The 20,625-nt window shown below is 40.0% G+C and overlaps 1 protein-coding gene across 3 annotated transcripts in view; it reads right to left on the bottom strand.

Moving 5' to 3' along the window:
* LOC149140385 (ureide permease 2-like) overlaps window positions 1-20,625 on the bottom strand; it is a 199,713-nt gene that overhangs the window by 6,797 nt on the left and 172,291 nt on the right. For all 3 annotated transcript variants that reach the window (XM_089450594.1, XM_089450595.1, XM_089450593.1), the window contains exon 3: window positions 19,146-19,302. In XM_089450594.1, coding sequence (XP_089306720.1) covers window positions 19,146-19,302 — 157 coding nt within the window. The remainder of the gene's footprint in view (window positions 1-19,145; window positions 19,303-20,625) is intronic.

Consider the following 20,625-nt stretch of genomic DNA (forward strand, 5'->3'; position numbering starts at 1 on the left):
TCTCTCTCGACTTCCGTGTTGGTTCTCCCGGTACCCTCTCTGCCTCTCTGCTTATGTATTCACTGCGCATCGCTGCTGAACACTGATTATATTTCTCTTAACAAACCCCGCTCTAGAGAATAGAATGACTGATCACTTTGGTGTGTTCTCCAAGTGACCCTCAAGCCTCCTTATACTTTTCTCGTTGACAAATCAACGGCCGAGATTAAGTCCCTAATCAATGGCTAAGATTAACTCTGGTTTGATCCATGACTTTTGGACCCTTCTAACACAGTTTTATATTAATACACATTAATATTTTATTTTCCCTAAGTTTAGACTTAGGGACTCCATTAAAAATATTAATTATTTTTATATCTCCCAAACTGTTTAGAATCTACCCAAATCATTTCTGGGTATTGGAGATCTCATGCGCTTTAGCCTCTCCACCAATTTTCGTGGCTAGAGCACATCTGATGCTACCCAAATCAACACTCCCTCTTAGCGAGGACTTTGTTGTAGTAATACTCCTCGCTGAGCATCACCCTGATGATCCGGCATCAGTCCCTATACTAATGCTAGGCCTGTTGCCCAACATCTTCTGCACTGCTGCATCATGTACTACTACCCATGGCCCTGCCACTACCACTGCTACATCTGTATGGCAACTCCCTCTGCATCTGTGCTGCTGCCCATGGCCCTGCCACTGCCACTATTGTATCTGCACTACAACCCCTCTCATCATGCAGCATCGTGCTGCCCATAGCACTGCCACTGCTAACTATTGCACTGCAACTCAGTTACTAAGAAGTAAGTAACTAATCCCCCAAATCTGACATCTTTGTCAGGCTAGAAACACTCCCAAAGCTGAAGCTCCCTCTGTCATTGACAAGTGCTCCCTCTCTGACCTCTGCACTACTGCAACAACTCTATGCATCTCGCACTGCTGCCTCACGTTGTCCTGGGAATCCTGCACTGTAGCTCCCTCTGACACTCCATCTGCATTTGTCTCTATCGACATCCACCAGTCTTGCTACTCCTCTTCAGGGCTCTCATAGCAAGGTATAATCCAAGAGGTTAGGTACCTTGAGGATCCTACCCCTCATCGCCTGTAGTCCGTCTGACTACAGCTCGATGTCTCCCCACTTTCTCTCAAGTGGCGTGTGAGCACTAATGGCACAGTCATCATCTGTCGCCAATTCCTTCTCCACCCTTGCTGGCGCAGCCTTGGTCTCGGAAGCTTCTCCCTTGCTCTTCTTCCTCGGACATTGACTCACATAGTGACCCAGTTCCCCACAGTTGAAGCATTTGACCTTGGAGGGGTCCTTCTTCTGTTTCTCCTGATTTTCCTCAGATGCTAGGGCAACATCCTCCTTTTCCTCCTTCCTGATTCTGATCCCCTTGCCGCTACTTCCCGCCTTGCTTAGCCTTCTGATCTCTTCTTGGCGAAGAGCTGCCCACATTTCCTCCCAATCTAGAAGGGTCGCCCTGCCCAATATGCTCTGGACAAACACCTCCCAGTCTTCTGAGACTGCATTCAGGGTTGTTCTCACCATCAATTCTTGATCCAATGTGGCTCCTATGGAAGTCAGCTGATCCCAGATCTCCTTCAATTAACCGAGGAAGGGTCGATTTGTTCTCCCTTTTGCATCTGGTATGACCGCAGCTGATTTTCTAGTAGCATCTTCCTCTGCACAAAAGTATGTTGATACAACTTCTTTAGGGCCTCCCTCATTTGCCGTATTCTTCTCGACAATGTGTGGTACTACATGGTCATTGAACCCGTCAAGGATGATGCTCTTGGCCCTCGCCATTGCATCCTTGTACTTATCAATATTAGCTGAGTCAACTGGGACCGCTATTGTCCTCAAGACGAATTACTTGAGAATGTTCCTGTCTAGAACGGATAAGATTCTAGCCTTCCAAACTATGAAGTTTGAGGCTTCATCCAGTCTGTCCTGGACTCTTACCTCATTCACTGCCATCTCGCTGCTCCTCTACTTTCCTTCTGGAAGTTCTCGGTGTGACTCCCTCTGAGCCTTGATTTTCCTCCTGGAAACCCCTCTACCAATGTCAAGATGCCCCCACTCCGATCTTCACTGATCCAGATTTCTTGCCTAGAAATCCCTCCTGGAAACCCCTCTGCCAATGTCGAGATGCCCCCACTCCGATCTTCACTGTTCCAGATTTCTTGGCTAGAAATCCTCGGTAGCAACTCCCTCCTCCTTGGTCTTGCCCTGTTAGGTATTGTTCTGACTACAATACCCCACCAACTTTACTCTGCAACTTACCCACAGCCTCCTAAGCCCTAGAAAACTTAAGGTTAGAGCTTCTAGGCTCTGCGCAATCCTGGCACCAGCAAAATTCGCACCTCCTGGCCATGAGCGTCAACCTTCTTGACTGAGAAAGATGACTGGGCACTGTGTAGGTCGAGTTTGCTCCCCTACGCCACTGCATTGATCCTCTTCCCAACTCAAACTTGATGACGCAGGCACTGCATCACCCCTTCCTTGCTGCTTCTCTGCTAGGAACAACTTTTGTCACTCGAGACAACTGTTTTCTGCTGCTGCTGCTCTGCTCGGCTGATGTCCTCAGTTCTCCTGTAATCTGCAACCACCCTCCGATACCATGTTGGAATTTCTAAGTCTAATAGTTAGAAACCCTTCATGTAATTTTCTAATTTATTTCTGCCTACTTGTTCTGATTAATTAACAAGCTATTTACCATGTAAACACTGAAAATAAATACAAGTACATGCTCAAGTGACACCGTTGTTTTTGGACCAATGTCCCCGGAAAAACCCAATGCGGGAAAACCAGTGCAGCTATCTGAGGGTTTTATTATTATGCAGTTTCTGAATACAATCTGGGTGCCAAAACCGACTCACCCAACAGAGAATAATCTCGGCAGTAGTACCTCTCTACTTGGAAGCAGATATTCTAGCTGAAACCTCAGATAAACACTCTGACAGCTCCCAACTCCAATCTGCCCCACGAAAACCCCAGCGTCTACCTCTAGGGACTGCGTCAGCCCTTCCTGGCCCTGCGTCAGCCCAACGTCAGCCTCTGGAGGCACTGTGTCAGCCTCTAGAGCCTCTGCGTCACCCACGCTGGCTCTCTGAGGCACTGCGCAGCTCCTGGCTACCTCTGCGTGGGCCCTAGCTGGCTTTGCATGGCCTCTAGCTAGCTCTGCATCCCTCTCTCCCGGCTTCTGCGCTGATTCTCCCGGTACCCTCTCTACCTCTCTGCTTTTGTATTCACTGCCCCTCGCTGCTGATCACTGATTCTATCTCTCTTAGCAAACCCTGCTCTAGAGAATAGAATGACTGATCACTCTGGTGTGTTCTCCAAGTGACCCTCAAGCCTCCCTATATACTTTTCTTGTTAACAAATCAACGGCTGAGATTAAGTCCCTAATCAATGGCTAAGATTAACTCTGGCTTGACCCATGACTTTTGGACCCTTCTAACACAGTTTTATATTAATACACATTAATATTTTACTTTCCCTAAGTTTAGACTTAGGGACTCCATTAAAAATATTAATTATTTTAATATCTCCCATATTGTTTAGAATCTGCCCAAACCATTTCTGTGTATTGGAGATCTCGTGTGCTTTAGCCTCTCCACCAATTGTTGTGGCTAGAGCACATTCGATGCTACCCCAAATCAACAAAATATTGGCTAGGATAAAATAAAGTGTGTAGACAAAATCCTAACTTGAGCTCTACCCCCCTCATTAGTCCTTACCATCTCCTGACAAATGCATCAGCAAATCAAAAGAAAAGGAACTTTGATATCCCAACCTTGATGAATGATAAATTGCTTCATCTTAAAGGGAAATAAATGCATAAATCAAGCTTGTAGCCCAAGCTATGCAAGAAAAAGAAAAATCATTAAAGGAGAAGGCATAAAAGAGGGGTGGTAAAAATAGGTCGAGAAAAGGTGTAACTTAGGTCCCACAATTGTTCCCTCTACACATTATAATGCTCAAGAATTATAGTATTTCAGAAGTGGTACACAGATGGTGGCATCCTCCATGAAGTAAACCCCACCATAACACTATTCACTTACACCTATTGATTGATTGGCATTAGAGGAAATTTCAGCCTAAAAAGTGCCCATGAAATTTTCATGTAATTTCCATGTCATAATATGTAAACCAATCAAAATCCTTTAAATTTAAAAAGAGGTACATGTAAATATTTTGGAGGGAAAAGAAGAAAAAATATTTTTTTTGCTTTTATTTTTAACTTATCTCCTTGTAAGTTTACCCAAATTTCAAGTGCAGACACTCATTGCATCCCACGATTACCCATTATGCATACTTTTGAGAAGACTCAGGTTGATAAAAAAATGAAGATACATTAAAAAACTTGTTCAACATGCTTCTTTAATGTATCTTCATCTTTTATCAATGTGGTTCTTCTCAAAAGTATGCATAACGGGTACTCGTTGGATGTGTAATTTAATTTCGCTTCCAATGAGTGTCTACACTTGAAATTTGGGTAAATCAATAAGGAGATAAGCCAAAAATACAAATAAAAAAAGTAGTTTTGTTCTTTTCCCTCCAAAATTCATAACTCTTATTTTATTATTTTATTATTTTTCCTTAGGAGGCCACTTTTAGGCCGAAATTTCCTTAATGTTGGCCTAGGAACTGTTTCTCCCGTTGATGTTGGTAGCACCTAATAGGGCCTCTAGATCATAGTTTTAAAAATCAGTCAATTGAATCAGTAGTCAGTCAAATCGGTCAGTCAGATAGGGCCAGGTAATGAATTGGTATAAAAACCCAATTGGGGGGCCAATTTGTACCGGTTAGGTACCAACCGATCAGTTCCAACTCTAAGCAGCCCGGTCAAATCTCACATCTATGGGGAGATTCTAGGACCCCCAAAGGCGGTTTTTTAGATGGTTTTGGAGGAAACTAGGGTTTCTTTTCCTCCAAAAACAATCCCCTTTGGTTATAAAACCAATCCTCCCCCTTGTAAACCCTAAACCTAAACAAAAAAACTAACTCAACCCTAAGAATGTTGGCAATCAATGGTAATGTTAAATTCTTGAAGTAAAAGTTTTATCTTTCTTTTCCATCCATTTACTTAAATTTTTAACATTACCATTAACTGTTTCAGGATGTTGGAGATGGTTCCAACCTCACTAGATTTCATACGGAAGAAAGTAGAATTTTAGATCCCACTCAAAATGTAACAAACTTAAAACATTTTTTAGGATTTTAGGATTTGGAAAATTGCAATGTTTCCATTTGATTTTGTCAAGTATGAGGATACGGATTTGGCATTTAATCGAAGCCCTTTTTGTACCTTGATGTTGGTGGTATTGATTGTTGAAATCCTCTAATGTTGGTGGCAATAATTGTTGAACTCCTCTACCATGGCCTTAACAAAAATGTACCCTTCACTCAAAGAAAAATAATTGGTTAGGTATGCTAAATTTTTTCTACCATATTATAAGGTTGAGGAGATGAATCCTTCACTCAAACCAAAGTTATTGGTTAGGCACGCTAAGATTTTTCAATTTATACCATAATATAAGGTTGAGGAATCCAATTTTGAATACCTTGAGTTAGATGATGTTTATATAGCTCTCGTTGATGATCCCATTTCTAGCAGTGGTGAATCAGTGATCATGTTGATTAGTGATTTGTAGTAGGTCAGTGGTCCAATAACTTGTAGCATTGTTTTTGCAATCTAGAGGCCACTTAGAGCCTCATTGATTATGTATTGTGTTGCTGATATGTATTGTACTCTATGCCATGTTGATATTTTCACACTTACAAGGTATATAGATGAGAAAATTTTGCATATTTTGCCTCCAATGTTTCGGAAACATGGTTTGAAATCTTAAAAATAAAATTTTCCTTAAAAATTAATTATTTTATATATATTTTTTCAAATCCAGTTGGTTGAATCTAGTTCAATCCAGTTTAAACCAGTTCTGGTTCGAAACCCAGATAGATAGGTTGGCCGACTCAAAACCCAATTTTGGTTTTTAAAACTATTCTTTGGATAACCCTCCCATACCTAAGCATGGTAACTTGATTATAAACCCTGAGTTAGAAATACATTTGAAGATCACCCATAGAGGAGGGCTTGTTCACTGCTAGAATGTGCCTTTTTTATGGTGGCTAAGGCTAAGGTAAAGGCTTTGGGCCTAGATCTCCCCTTCCATGTGATCATTTATCCCTCAATGGATTGCTATAGCAGCTTTGTGATAACCAAATAATAACTACAAGTTATTATATTAAACACAAAGTATAGGCTAAAGCTAAGAAAAGAAGGAATAGAAAAATCAACCCAATAACACAAAAATTTGCAAAATGGTTTCTTTATTGAATGGCATAAAATGATCTCATAGTCAACAACCTCGAATGAGAGGAGCAACTAGAGATTTATAACTTTCTTTTCTAATGGCTAGTTTCCTCCTTCCATTAAAATATTATTTTTTGACTTGTCACCCACAAGTTGGATACTAAGTCGACCTCATGAAAAAATATTTTTTACAAAGTTGTTTTCTCACTTGGGGGTTCAATTTGCCTCACAAGTCCTAAGATAGTCAAACATTCCACTTGCTTGAGGCCTAGAAGACTAAAAGGTGATGAATAGTGTCTAGAATTCCAACGATCCACTTAGAAGTCCAACGCTCAAACCAACAACTAAATAGTAGTTCGAATCAGTCCTTCTTGGAACTCGATTTGGTTGAAGAGAATATTCTTTTACTTACTACATCTAGAAGGTCATCTACATATTAATTTCCCGGTCGAAAATGCTCCAAACTCCTTCCTTGATTCTCCAATAGCTACCTTATCCACTTAAAATAGCTAGTTGACTTAACCTTCATGGATAGTAACTCAGTGTTGCCACCTTTTTGCATCTTCAATGCCTTGAAGAACTAGCCAAGCATTGCACTTGTTCTAGGTACTATTTTCCTTGATGTACCTTGTCATAAGCCTGATTCGCTCCAAAAGTGCAGTACATTACCCCATCACCTTAGTCAATACTACCTCATCATGCCCAAATGGTAGATCTCTAACATCTTTGAGGATTTGAAAAATATGGAACCTTGGTTTTGTTCCTTCTGTTCCGTAGACTATTTTTGACATAATGCATGCCAAAAATTGCCCGACATTATCAATGTTTTGCCACCTAGAAACGTATAGTACTTGTTGACCAAATTTGATCAACCATAACTTGACCATGCCTTTATTGATTGGAAAAATTCCACATGACATGTCATCCTCTCGTCAAAATGAACAAAATGGGACCAATTTGACTTTTTGACTTTCAGGACCAGTTGCATCAAGATATGTGAGCTGCCTTAGGAAGCATGAAAAATTGATTCGGTGAGATTTCCATGTCCAAAAGCATTTGAGGGATACTGCACCAAGGCTAAGTGTTGTGACTGATAACACCAAGGCTACATACAACCACAATAGACACATAACCATGCGGTAAGATAGGTGCACCCAACATGGGTTGGACTGGCCCCTACATTGGTAATCACCTCTAAAAAAATAGGTTCCTTTCAAACCACAAGTCCTCAAGTATGCCCATCCAAATCCTTCCATTCCTATCCAAGATGAAAGGAACCAAAGATGAACCCAAACGGATCAGTCATGGTCTGACCAAATACAAGGTCTAGGACACCTAATATTGGGTCTCACATGGTTGTTAGAAAGCTTTAACTTCTGATCTTTGGCTTACAATTGTGTGAATAAATGCTACTATGATATACGTGTACCTTGGCTAACATAAAGGGTAACAATACCCTTCTTGATGGATATTTCCCTATGGGTGATGGTTTTTGATGATGATGACTCAGTGGGACCCCTTTGGAGTACATCTTCCTAGATGAGGGCATGATTTTGATAGGTGACATTGGCACCTTAGACCATGGTGTCATGTTGATGGTGGACCACTAGATGATGAGGATGGATTCTTGATGATGGAGGTGGCTTGTTCATCATGATCACCTTTGGAGGTTCCCTTGCACCTTTTGATGAGAGAGAGGCTCACTTAGGGCATGATGTTGCATATTTGTTGACTTTTCATGATTTCCTAGACTAATTATTACTTCCAATGATTACTTCATTAATTTGTCTTGTATCACATTCATCATTAAGTAATTACACATAAAATCTCAACAATAAAACAATAAAGACAGTACAATCATGAAGAGACAACCAAACACAAGAAACACAAAATTTATCCTAGGCAAACCCCAAACTAGGGGAAAAACCCAACAACCTTTTCTTAGAGAATTTTTTCCAATTCAACAAGGAATGCAATCTAAATTTTCAAGTCAAATAAAGTCAAACTAACCAGTAACCAAACCCAGGTCAAACTGCCCTCAATTAGCTAGAAATTCAGTCTGTTGTGCCTCAGATATTTCGGTTTGCCTCAGAAAATTTGTTGTCCAAGTCTCCCACAAATTCATCCTTTCATTAGCCTAAGATTCGTCCTTCATTAGCCTCAAAAGATTACTTCTTGTGATACGAATTGGATGCCCAAATGGAGAGGATGAATGCCAATATATAGGTGTTGAATGAGCCGAATTGGTGTGTCCCTTTACTGGGGCCAACTTGAAGCCGAGATTACATTTGGAGGCAAAATTTCAAATTTTTTCCTCTTTCGACGCTAACTTGGAGGGCTAAAACTTGATTATGAAGGTCGACCATAGCTACAAAATTCAACACTCCCTCTTAGCTAGGGAGGTATTCATAATTGAGTTCTTCAAATGTTCTCTTATTGGATAACAATTTCTCTATCTCACGGAAAGGTTGAACAAGCTCAACTATGTTGACGTATTCATCCACTTTATGTTTAATATCAAAATCAAGTGGAAAGTATCCCCACATCAACATCAAATAAAGGAACTAGTCACCCACTAGTCCTGAGATCACCAATCCACCAAGTTGTAACTTGGAGTCTTCTCAGAATCACCACCTGACCCATTGGTGAAAACCTCCTTAGGTCACCAATCTACCAAGTCATCACTTGGAGTCTTGTCAAGAACCCCACCTAACCCATGGTGAAACCGAGAGGCCCATTTACCATTCCCACATGTCATCACATGTCACTGAATGGTAAAAATACTTTCCCGATGCTATAAGGCACAAGATCAACACACTAACCAAACCCTATTGCAGTCTGGTCAAAACCCCGCTGACCGGGGGAGAAATCTAGGCCTCAATGCTAACTAGGGCCAATTTCCCCAACCATAAGCCATGGTTTCCCGGTCAAACCCCATGACCTAAGGGAGATTCTCCACCCCTTGATGCTACAACATCAACACTGCCTTCAACCAAGGGAAACATTCTCAATCACTCCAAGCTTGTCTCAAAAGTATGCCAAATTCATCCAAGGACAGTGAGAATGTTAGCAACTAGCTTGACCATAGAAATACATAGGAGCCTCACTGCTCCTTTTGTACCACGTGCTATGACCTGTCATCATGGTCATCTCCTGCACTTGATCAAACAATCCTAAATCTACCTTGCTTTTGCAATACATTCTAAACAATTTGAATTTGTATATCCCAACAACTGTACTTTATCATATGAAACATATCTCAATCAATAGTACCATATTGGTACCTCAACATATGATGTGCACCATGCCTTGGCTCAACCATACACTGGCCAACTTGAGTCCATCACCGCTGCTACTTTCCAATCATTCTAACGCTGAAACAAATCCTGTTGAGATAATCCAGGTTGCTCCCTCTACCACTCAGCTTCATCAGATAGGATACCATGGGAATGGCCATGGACTTGCATCATCCAAAATCTCTAAAGGATTGTAACAATATACTTCTTTTAAGAAGATCTCACCTAGCTTCTACCACACTTCTAGTCCCAAGAAGTAATGTATCCAACCAAGATCCTTCATCTTGAACTTAGAGATCAACTTCCTTTGTCATGACTACTCCTTTTATCACGGAAGAAAATCTTCCTTCCTATGTTGTTCCCTTTGACACGTGAGTCATTTTTCTCTCATAAAAAACAAATCATATGATAAAAAGAAAAACCAAGATTCATCAAATATCCATCATGCCCGAGGTTCGTACAAAGCTTTCTTCAGTTTGCAAGCATGAGATTTCCTCTCATGTGCCTCAAAGCCCTGAGGTAGCTCTATGTACACTTCTTCTTCATTATTTGCTCCAATGAGTAGAGTGGTCTCCAATCCACTTGATGTAATTTCCAATAGAAGCAAAAGAAACAAACATTTTAATATAAGTGTACCTAACAATTGGAGCAAATGTTTCCTCATAGTCCTCTCCCCTTTTCCTTGGAGAATCCTCATTTTGTACATCTCTATGTTGCCATTTACCAAATGCTTGATCTTGTATATCCACTTTGAAGTCATCAATGATTTTCCATAGAACTCAACACAATGGTATCCTTCAAACTTGTTGGCCTGCTTGCTCCCTCTAAATTAGGACCTCTTCTAGTCATTAGGCACGATTCTGTTAGTTTTTGTAGCATCAGGTGTGTTCTAGCCACGAAATTTGGTGGAGAGGCCAGAATATAGGAGATCTCCAAAACCCAGAAATCGTTTCTGGAAATTCTGCCTAGAATTGTCTCAATTAGATTATTAACCGTTTTTTAAACATTTCCTAAGTCTAAACTTAGGGAATATGGTTAATTAATCAGTGTTAGTTGAGATAAGGCGAGACTAGTCTAGAAATTCACATGGATAAATCCAGAGATGATCTTAGCCATAGATTATGTTTTAATCTTATTCATTGGTGCTCCAATAGTGGATTATAAGAGGAGGTCGATGTGGTGATGGAGAAGATACATTGGTAGTTCGATTTCTTGGTAGATCAATTTCCAGAGTAGCAGTATCCAATTGTCGGAGAGAGCCAAAGATTGAAGCAGTGAGTGAGGGGAAAGGACAGTGACTTGGAGGAATTTTTCCAGATCCGAAGAGGCAGCAGCAAGAGGGTCGAGTTATCCTAGTGAGGCAGCGTAAAGCATTGCGCAGTAGCTCTAGAGAGGGCAGTTCGATTTTCTAGAGAGAAAATTGTTCTCAGTTCCAGAGGCTAGGCAAAGGTTCTAGAAGGTCGGAGAGACGATTTCCTTAGCAGTTGGAGGCAGAACGACTTCATCAAAGACTAGCTAGAGGCTTGACGTCAAGTAGATTGTGCAGAGCAGCACAGAGGTAGCCGCAAGAGGGTTGAGTTATCCCAGTGAGGCAGCACAAAGAACTGCGCAGTAGCTCCAGAGAGGGCAGTTCGATTTTCTAGAGCGAAAATTGTTCTTAGTTCATTGAGGGCCAAAGTTTTTGAAGCAAATTTGTGCCAAGATTGCTGATGGAGGAAGGGTAAATTCCCTTCATTAATTTTTCTCAGAATTTCTTGCTGTGGATTGCCAGTTTCAGGCATCCAGATTGTACTCAGATTTTCACTGCTGCATAATAATAAAAACCCTCACTGCTCCAACGGTTTTCCCAAGTTGGGTTTTTCAGGGACATTTGTCAAAAAATAATTGTCTCATATTTTATGTGTGTGTGCTAGCATTTCTCAATTTCCAGCGCAACATTTTTCTGCAGTACTTTATTTGTGAAGGTTGCAGTTTGTTTATTTCAATATTTGTCGTGGCAAATAAATTGTTAAATTAATTATCAATTAGGAGAAATAATACCAGTTGCTGTAATAGGATTCCATATTGGAATTTTCAGATGGTATTAGAGAGCAGTTGATTAGTTAGAGAGCTCAGAAGCGAAAGAAGGAATTTCGTTGTTCAGTAAGAGCAGCAAGCTGAAATTCCCAAGGGCAGCGCAGTGTTTTGCGAGGAGGACAAGTTTCTTGAGGAAGTTTGATTTTTCTGAGAGGGGAAGAAAAATCCAATCGTTCCAGATCGAGTGATTCCAAAGGCAAAGTTTTTGCAGTAGTTCTCTAGAGCAGAGCTAGTGTCACGTGGAAGAGAGAAGACACACAGTTGAGGGATAATTTCTCTCAGGGAACTCCTAGTCTTAAGAAGTTCGATTTTCCTTGCAGATTGGCAATAGTTGTGAGTAGATCTTCTCACTCCAGAAGGGAGTTCGACAGTTCATTGAGATGACCACTGTTGGGATTTGTGATCAAGATAGGTTGGGAGGAGCTTCCAACTATGTCATCTGGAAGGCAAGGATGTCCTTTCTTCTAAATGAATATGGCCTAAAAGCCTACATTGATAATGTAGTGGCAGTTCCCCAGGATGTAGATCAGTAGAAATAATACAAGAAAGAGATGGTGTGAGCAAAGCAGTTGATCTTGGATGGAGTCTGGGATCATATTGTCTCACATATAGCCGGAAAAGATACTGCCAAACAGATATGGGATACTCTCTCCATGTTATACCAAGGAACTTCCGAGCAACGGAAGATGTTTCTAGAGAATCTGAGATTCATTCGGATGTAGAAAGGGGAAGGCATAGACCCATTCCTTACCAGGATTTAGGAGGTCTGAGACCAACTGTCAACTATTGGAGCAGCGCCTCAACCCATAGAGATAGTGCAATTGGCACTCAATAGTGTCTCAGAGGAGTGGAAGGTCTTTGTCCAAAGCATATTGGCAGAGATAGGCTACCAGAGTGAGACAGGATGTGGGCCAATTTGCAACAGGAGGAGTTGAGACGAGCTCTGTTAAAGAGCTCCATCAATGGCAACAACAACAACGGATTGAAGGTGGTGAAGGAGGAGGAGAATGTGGCCCTTGCATCAAAGGGTCCCAGTCAAGGAAAGGGGGAGCACAGGAAGAAGAAGAAGGACCTGTCAAAGGTAAAATGCTTCAGATGTGGTGAACTTGGTCACTACAGTACCAAGTGTCCTCTCAGGAAGAAGGACAAGGAGGAGAAGCAGGACCAATAGGCAAGTTTTGCAGAGATTGACAAGTTGTCCTCCAGGCTGGAGGAAGACTTCACTATGATTGCCCATATACCTCCAGGAGTGAGGTGGGGTGACTTGGAGTTGTAGCCCCAAAGAGCTACAGATGGGCAGGGCCCTTGAGGAGTCCACCTCATGAATCATTACCTAGCTACGGGGGCCCATAGTATTCAGCAAGATGGATCAGTGGTAGTTGATGCAGTCAGAGACCGAGTGACACTTAGCAAGAATGCAGATTCTTCAGTGACAGTGCAGATGCTAGTAGCAGTCAGAGACTCGAAAGACAAATACATCATACTGAACGTAGTTGATTCAGTATTTTGGATGCTTTTCAGTTTCAAATGTTGCAGTTGCAGCAACAACAGATGAGAGGAAGTTGCAGTGCAGATGCAGTGTTGACAGCAGTATGGTAATGTCATCGACAACACAGATGTAGCGAATATAAAAGTTGCGCAAAGGTTGGTAGGCAGTATGGCCTGTGAAAATTCCTAGACTCAAAGGAACCCCTATTGCAACAACTATGAATCTACTTCACCTACTTGATTTTTAAATTACATTCATCAAGTTATTCTTCTAAATATTGAAGCAAATTACTTTTGCAACCTACACTATTTAAATATTTGATCTCATGAAACAAAAAACATAGCAAAGAACAAGATACATAGGACACAATTGTCCCCGGAAAAACCAAATGCAGGAAAACCGGTGCAACACTTCTGAGGGTTTATTATTATGCAGGAGAAATATCTGAACACAAATCTAGGATGCTCATCTAGCAATCCTTTACAGAGAAAAATATTGGCGGAAAATCTGAGTGAGTTTTACCTCACTTCACCCGGTAGAATTCCAACTGATCTGACACAACATTGGCTAACCCCGACTATTTTTGTGTTGGCTCTGCATTAGCCCTGCATCACATTCTCTGCCCTCTGCGTCAGCGCTACCGGTACTTCCCAACAGTTTTGGTTGTTCCGGCAGTTCTGAATTTTGTGTGACAGGCATCTTTTCTACATCAGCTCTCTCGGCTACTAAGTTGCCTCTACGCCAGCTCTCCCGGCAGTTCTAGCTGTTTTGGCAGTTCTGGATTCTGCATGACAAGCAACTTTTCTGCGTCCGCTCTCCCGGCTACTGCGCTGTCTCTCTGCAAGCTCTCTTTGCCTCTCTGTCAGTATTCTCCGGAAAGTCCTTCTTTTGGATTCTCACTGTGCCTCAGCTGCAAGATATCGCCAATCAATTTTCCTCCTGAGAACTTCTCACATCAGAAAATCGATTTCCTCAATCTCTCTATGTGTGTTCCCAAATGAACCCCAAGCCTCCATTTTATACTTTTCTTGTTGAGTCTTCAACGACCGAGATTAAGTCTCTAATCAACAACTAAGATTAAAACATGACTTGATCCGCCTTCTAGATCATTCTCACCCATATTTTGATTAATACTCATTAATATTTTAGTTTCGCTAAGTTTAGACTTAGGAACTCCATTAAAAATGTTAATTATTTTAATAAAATACAATCTGGGTGGAATTTCACCAAACGGTTTCTGGGTTCTTTAGAACTCATGTGCCTTAGCCTCTCATCCAATTTTCAAGGCTAGAGCACTTTTGATGCTACCAAAAACTAACCTGGCCAGACATCAGCACTGTGACAGGAGATGATGCAGAGACAAAGTGTTGTGGCAAGGTATGCAGCACTAGAACACATTCCTTGCTAAGAGGGAGTGTTATTTTTTGTAGCATCGGGTGTGTTCTAGCCACAAAATTTGGTGGAGAGGCTAGAATACATGAGATCTCCAAAACCCAGAAATCGTTTCTGGAAATTTCGCCTAGAAGTGTCTCAATTAGATTATTAACCGTTTTTTAAATATTTCTTAAGTCTAAACTTAGGGAATATGGTTAATTAATCAGTATTAATTGAGATAAGGCGAGAATAGTCTAGAAACTCACACGGATCGATCCAGAGATGATCCTAGCCATCGATTATGTTTTAATCTTGGTCGTTGGTGCTCCAATAGTGGATTATAAGAGGAGGTCGATGTGGTGATGGAGAAGACACTTGAGCAGTTCGATTTCTTGGTAGATCAATTTCCAGAGTAGCAGCAGTCAGTTGTCGGAGAGAGCCAGAGATTGAAGTAGTGAATGAGGGGCAAGGACAATGATCCATAGGAATTTTTCTAGATTTGGAGAGGCAGTAGCAAGAGGGTTGAGTTATCCCAGTGAGGCAGTGCAGAGCAATGCACAGTAGCTTCAGAGAGGGCAATTCAATTTGCTAGAGAGAAAATCGTTCTCAGTTCAAGAGGTCGAGCAAAGGTTCCAGAAGGTCAGAGAGAGAATTTCCTCAGCAATTGGATGCAGAACGACTTCATCAAAGACTAGTTGGAAGCTTGACATCAAGAAAATTGCATAGAGGCTGACGCGGAGAGTCAGAGGGCTGAGTTTCTGAAGGAAGGTTGTGCCAGGATTGTTAGTGGAGGAAGGGTAAATTACCTTCATTAATTTTGCCCAAAATTTCTTGTTGTGGGTTGCCAGTTTCAGGCATTTAGATTGTACTTAGATTTTCACTGCTGCATAATAATAAAAACCCTCACTGTTGCACTAGTTTTCCCAAGTTGGGATTTTCCAGGGACATTTGTCTAAAAATAATTGTCTCATATTTTAAGTGTGTGTGCTAGCATTTCTCAATTTCCAACGCATTATTTTTCGCGGTATTTTATTTGTGAAGGTTACAGTATGTTTATTTCGATATTTGTCGTAGCAGATAAATTGTTAAATTAATTAACAATTACGAGAAATAATACCAGTTGCTGCAATAGGATTTCATATTGGAATTTTCATAGATTCTAGATGTTAGTAAAATTTCTCCCAACACTGATCCTGGGAGAATTCTCTTTCCACAAATTTGCTCCATTCTTCCAATACTTCCATATGTTGCTAGAACCTTGGAAGACTTTACAATGTACTTGCAATCCTCAATAGGAGACCATGGAAGAACAATTACAACCCAACAAAAAAAACAAAGACAAGAAGCTCACTAATAGAAAAACAATAATAATCAAGGAAGAGATATATAAAGTACTTATCTTTTGAGAATAGTATAAAATCTCCCACTTGATCCTTTCCCTCCTGCATCCATCTGCAAAGTCATCATCCTCATCCTCATTATCAACATGTTGCTTTCATTTCCTTCCTTGCATGAGCTAGGGTTTCTTCTTTTAGCAAAAACATTGATCTAGGTCCAACTCTAGGGTTTTTATCCACAAACTTTAAGCTTTCACATCCAAGACTTCCAATCTTCTAGGGTTTACAAACCAGTGCTTCTAAGAAGGGCTCATAGCACAAGTGTTATGACTTCTCTCACTCTATGTGTGAGAGCCTTAGCTTCCTCTGTCTCTTAGCATTAGCAACACATCTCAGCCAATCCAATCATGACCTCAACAAACAATATTAGCAATATATGCAATGCATCTTCTAGGGCCCTTACTTAGTCATACAAGATTTTCCACAACAGTACATATGGCATCAATACTCTAGAAGCTTAGATCTCTGCAACTTCAACACTCTACTCCAATGCAACATCTCCAGAGGAAACATAGGTTCGTAAAAATTTCAATCACACTTCAGGTTGCCAAAATGTTCTTGGTCTAGGTGTAAGGATTTGCACATTGTCCATCCTCAGCAGATCTTATCTTGCCTTCATTAGTGACATTTTTTAATCTTCCTCGAGAATTTTTAAGGTTGCCCAAACAAACCAAAAAGAGAAACCTCGTTTTGTTAATTTGGCAACTCAGGGACAAATTTTCTCCTTTGCACAACCTTCCTCATACAGAGAAGACCCGCTTTGCCCTCGGAAGAATTTAATTTGGTCAAGGAAAAAATTAATTTTTAATGTGAAACCCACAAGTACACAAAAGTACAAGTCAGCCTGGGCAAGCTAATTCGACCACCTAAGAAGCATATAAATACACCTAAAGTCAAATCACTTTGGAGCATCTCCTCACACATCTTCTTCTTCTCTTAAAGGCTCAACTACTTCAGAAAATTGCAGATCTTTTCCACATGTGCAAAGAGGAGAGAGAGTATTTCTGATTGGGCAGAATTCTACTTTGACCAACCTTGGACCAGCATTGACTTTTGGACCCCTTAAAACAATTAAACAAGAAATTGAAAATAAGTATTCCCTTCCCATTTGTCTAACCATCTGACATAAAGATGCATCCTATGATCTCCCATGATTCCCTAAGCTCATCCAATCTCTTTGTGTAATCAACCTTTTCCCCTTGAAGGAAAGGCCCTTTCAAGTCATCATAGGAAGGGTCCTTGTGCCCTAAACTAACAATAGCAGCAGCTTCAAACATGGAATAGTAGAATGTCTTGCTCTTGACAATGTTGAATGGTATGTCACTCCATATAAAACATCTTGCCACTATCTTGTTGGCCTTCTCCTGCTTTGTTTTCACTATTGACCGAATAGAAGGTTGTACCCTAGGCACTCAACTTGGAACAAGGAAAGGTGATGATGTTGAGGGGCAGGGTATTATGGAATGTGAACCCAAGGATTGGCTTTCCCTCACCCCTAAGATGGTCGTAGTTTTATTTACAAGCTCAAGTCTCATTTCTTCCCTCTAATCTTTCTTCCTAATCATATAAAAAATTGACTGATTTGCAATGTGGACAATTTCTAGTGTAGATGTTGGGAAAATGCCCACTTCATTCCCTAGGATTTTAGCAAGGTGGTATTAGAAGTGGTTGATTTTGTCAAACATTTCCATATTGCATATCTTGCAATTCAATATCATTCTATTACGATCATCACATGGTAGACCATACTCCCACATCGGGTCCAATGGCTTTGGCATTTTGAAATTTGTAGAGCATTGATTAAATTTGTAAACATCACGGGCCAAAACAAATGGAGGAAATTTAAAATTCAAATCCACAAAAAAACTTCAAGAATGCTGCGATTAGAATATCATAGCTACGTAAGTATTAAGTCTCACAAGAAGAGGCATATCTGATGGACATTTCCAACCCTATTATAGATCTTGAAAAACAAAGAAAATGAAGATATAACTTTTTTACATACCTGGGAATATGGATATTGTAGATTGGAGTAAATCCCCACTCCACAAATCCTTAGTCGATGACAAATAAAATTATATATTTCCCCTTGTTCGCTTGATCAAAAATGGTCAAAATATTTTTAGAGGTTAATCCTTAACAACTTTTACAAAACGAGGTTTTAAAACTGAAAATCATGACTTAAAGCAGGTCAGAAAGGAGAGGGACAATAGTTTCATAAATTATCGCGATAAATATAAATTATTATAACAACTTGAAAAAATAGATTTGTCACTATAAATACCAACAATATTATCACTAAGTTAGGTTTTAATGATAATATAACAATTTCCAATATTATCACAATAACACTAAATACAAGTAACATGTATGAGATACCATGCTATACTAATATTAATGAATACTTGTTGCAGCTCATTGTGTAAATAGTTCACAATGTAGGGTCAATTACTCGATCTCTGATAGAGTCATATGAGTCAATGATTGAAGATGTCTTCAAGTAAGACAACTCCTTTCTTACATAGGCAATTAGAAGGACAGGTGCTCTATAAATTAATGATATGCTTATGCCCAACCTATATTTGTTCTTACCGAGTTGTTATCAATAGCATTTTGTAATGTTTTTGAGAGAATGCAGACACATACAAATGGGAGAAAGTCATTGATATGATATTCTAGATGTGCTTTTGTCTGTGAATTCGGTGGTTAGACCAGCAGACTCCAACAACTATAAACCTATTATGCTAACATCAATGTTAGTAACTTGATATTTAGTGTGACCCTTATTATAAAACATAATGTTTTTCATTTCATGTTATTATTCCAACATTTTGTCCATACATGGACCTATCTAGATGAGATAAAAGGCTCTCCTTTTACCTTTATGAAGTTTAGACATCTTTGATACTTGTCATTGTTTCCTTTTATTTTAATGACAGTTCATCAATTGGCAAAATATCTGTAACATTAGCTAAAATTTTACATGTTAATTGCGTAATTTCACTCTATTTGTAGAAATTTGAATGCATTTTCAACATTTGTATCCATAACACCTATAATTCCATTCCCATTAAACAATGCGTATACTCCCTACTTATGAATAAGGAATGAAGGTATATCATATAAACTGAATTGCCAATATAAGCACTAAAATTGTTGTATATGGTTCTCAAACCAAAAAAAAAATTGGAAACAAGAGATACTTACTCGGAAGGTAAGCTTTCTAGCTTTGCCTCATTGTCAGCTGCATTTGAAGCATGCACAAAGGCGCCTAAGCAAACTGCAATCAAAAAACATCCTACGCCAGGAAAAAGAATTTCAGCTCTGTTGATACGATCATCTAAAAAATAGTTCATTGTTGTACCTGTTACAAAATTGAAAAGGTAAAGAATAAGGCACAAATCTGAAACAAACTGCCCAAATGTTGAATCCTTTTGCTTTTATCATAAGAAAAACTCCTCCCCGTACTACCAAAGGCAAAGGAACAAAACTTAGAACAAGTATGACGATACAAAGGTACAAGTACTTGAGAATAAAATGTAGGTTCTTTCTGAGATCGAATAGCAACCAGATAACAATTACATAAGATTATTATAGAATCGTTTTAATGTCAGCAACCAATACAGCTCTCTTCATCTTATACATTAGACAATGAATTCTATTTATAGTCTCAGTTGCATTACATTCAAGGAATGTGGATTCAAGAATCCAACCAAGTGTGAAAGTTAAAGTCAATGACTAGCATACATGCAGAGGATGATTAATACGGAGAGTGCTAGGAAGAGTTGCAAATGTGGGAGCATGAGGAACAAGACAGCATGCAAATATTGATGGAATGGTTGGGGTAGAGGAATGTACAGAAGGGAAGACATAGCATGGTATGCAAGAAAGAATCTGAAATGTCATGCATTGGAAGTCGAAGAGAGAGATGTGCTGCTGAAATTAAACCAGGAAATGACGGAGATGGACCATTGTAACAAGATGATTCAGTTCATTGGAATACCAAGGGATGAAGATGAGCAATATCTATTGATGGAGGAAGATGCAGATTGGGTTTCCCTTTAGATAGAGATGACAAAAAGACTTTCTATTGGAGTCAATTAGGCATCAAGAAAGAGAGATATTGTCTTCAAGAAGATGGTTTCAATAGAAGGGAATTATACCTCAACGAGAAGGCAGAGAAGACTAATAGGAGTGTTGCCATCAAGAAGTGAGCACACAGATGCCTAGAACACTAAGTTGCAGGAAACGTGGCCCTAGGGGGCGTTTCGCCAGGGGAAACAAAACAAAACGCGTTTCCCCGTACCGTACGGCTGGAAACGCGTTTCCGGCCGTACGGCCACGTTTCCCGAAACGGAAACGTGGCCGTACGGCTGGAAACGCGTTTCCAGGCCGTACGGGCCACGTTTCCCCCAAAAAAACATTTGTTTTTTAATTTTTTTTTTCTAATGTAGATCTCTTACATTTGTTTGCCCTAGTGTTGATATTCTCCTTTATTTTTCATTTTCATCCTTTTACTTAAATTTTTAACATTACCATGAAATGACTCAGGATGTTTGAGAGTGGTTTCGCCGTCATTGGATTTCATATGGAGAAAGTAGAATTTTAGATCTTACTCAAAATCCAGCAGAGTTATCTGTTTTTCAGGATTTCAGGATTGGGGGGATTTCAATGTTTCCATTGGATT

This window comes from Pinus tabuliformis, chromosome X, assembly GCF_031772625.1.
Source record: "Pinus tabuliformis cultivar Carrire ecotype Pingquan chromosome X, CPIR1, whole genome shotgun sequence".
NCBI lineage: Eukaryota > Viridiplantae > Streptophyta > Pinopsida > Pinales > Pinaceae > Pinus > Pinus tabuliformis.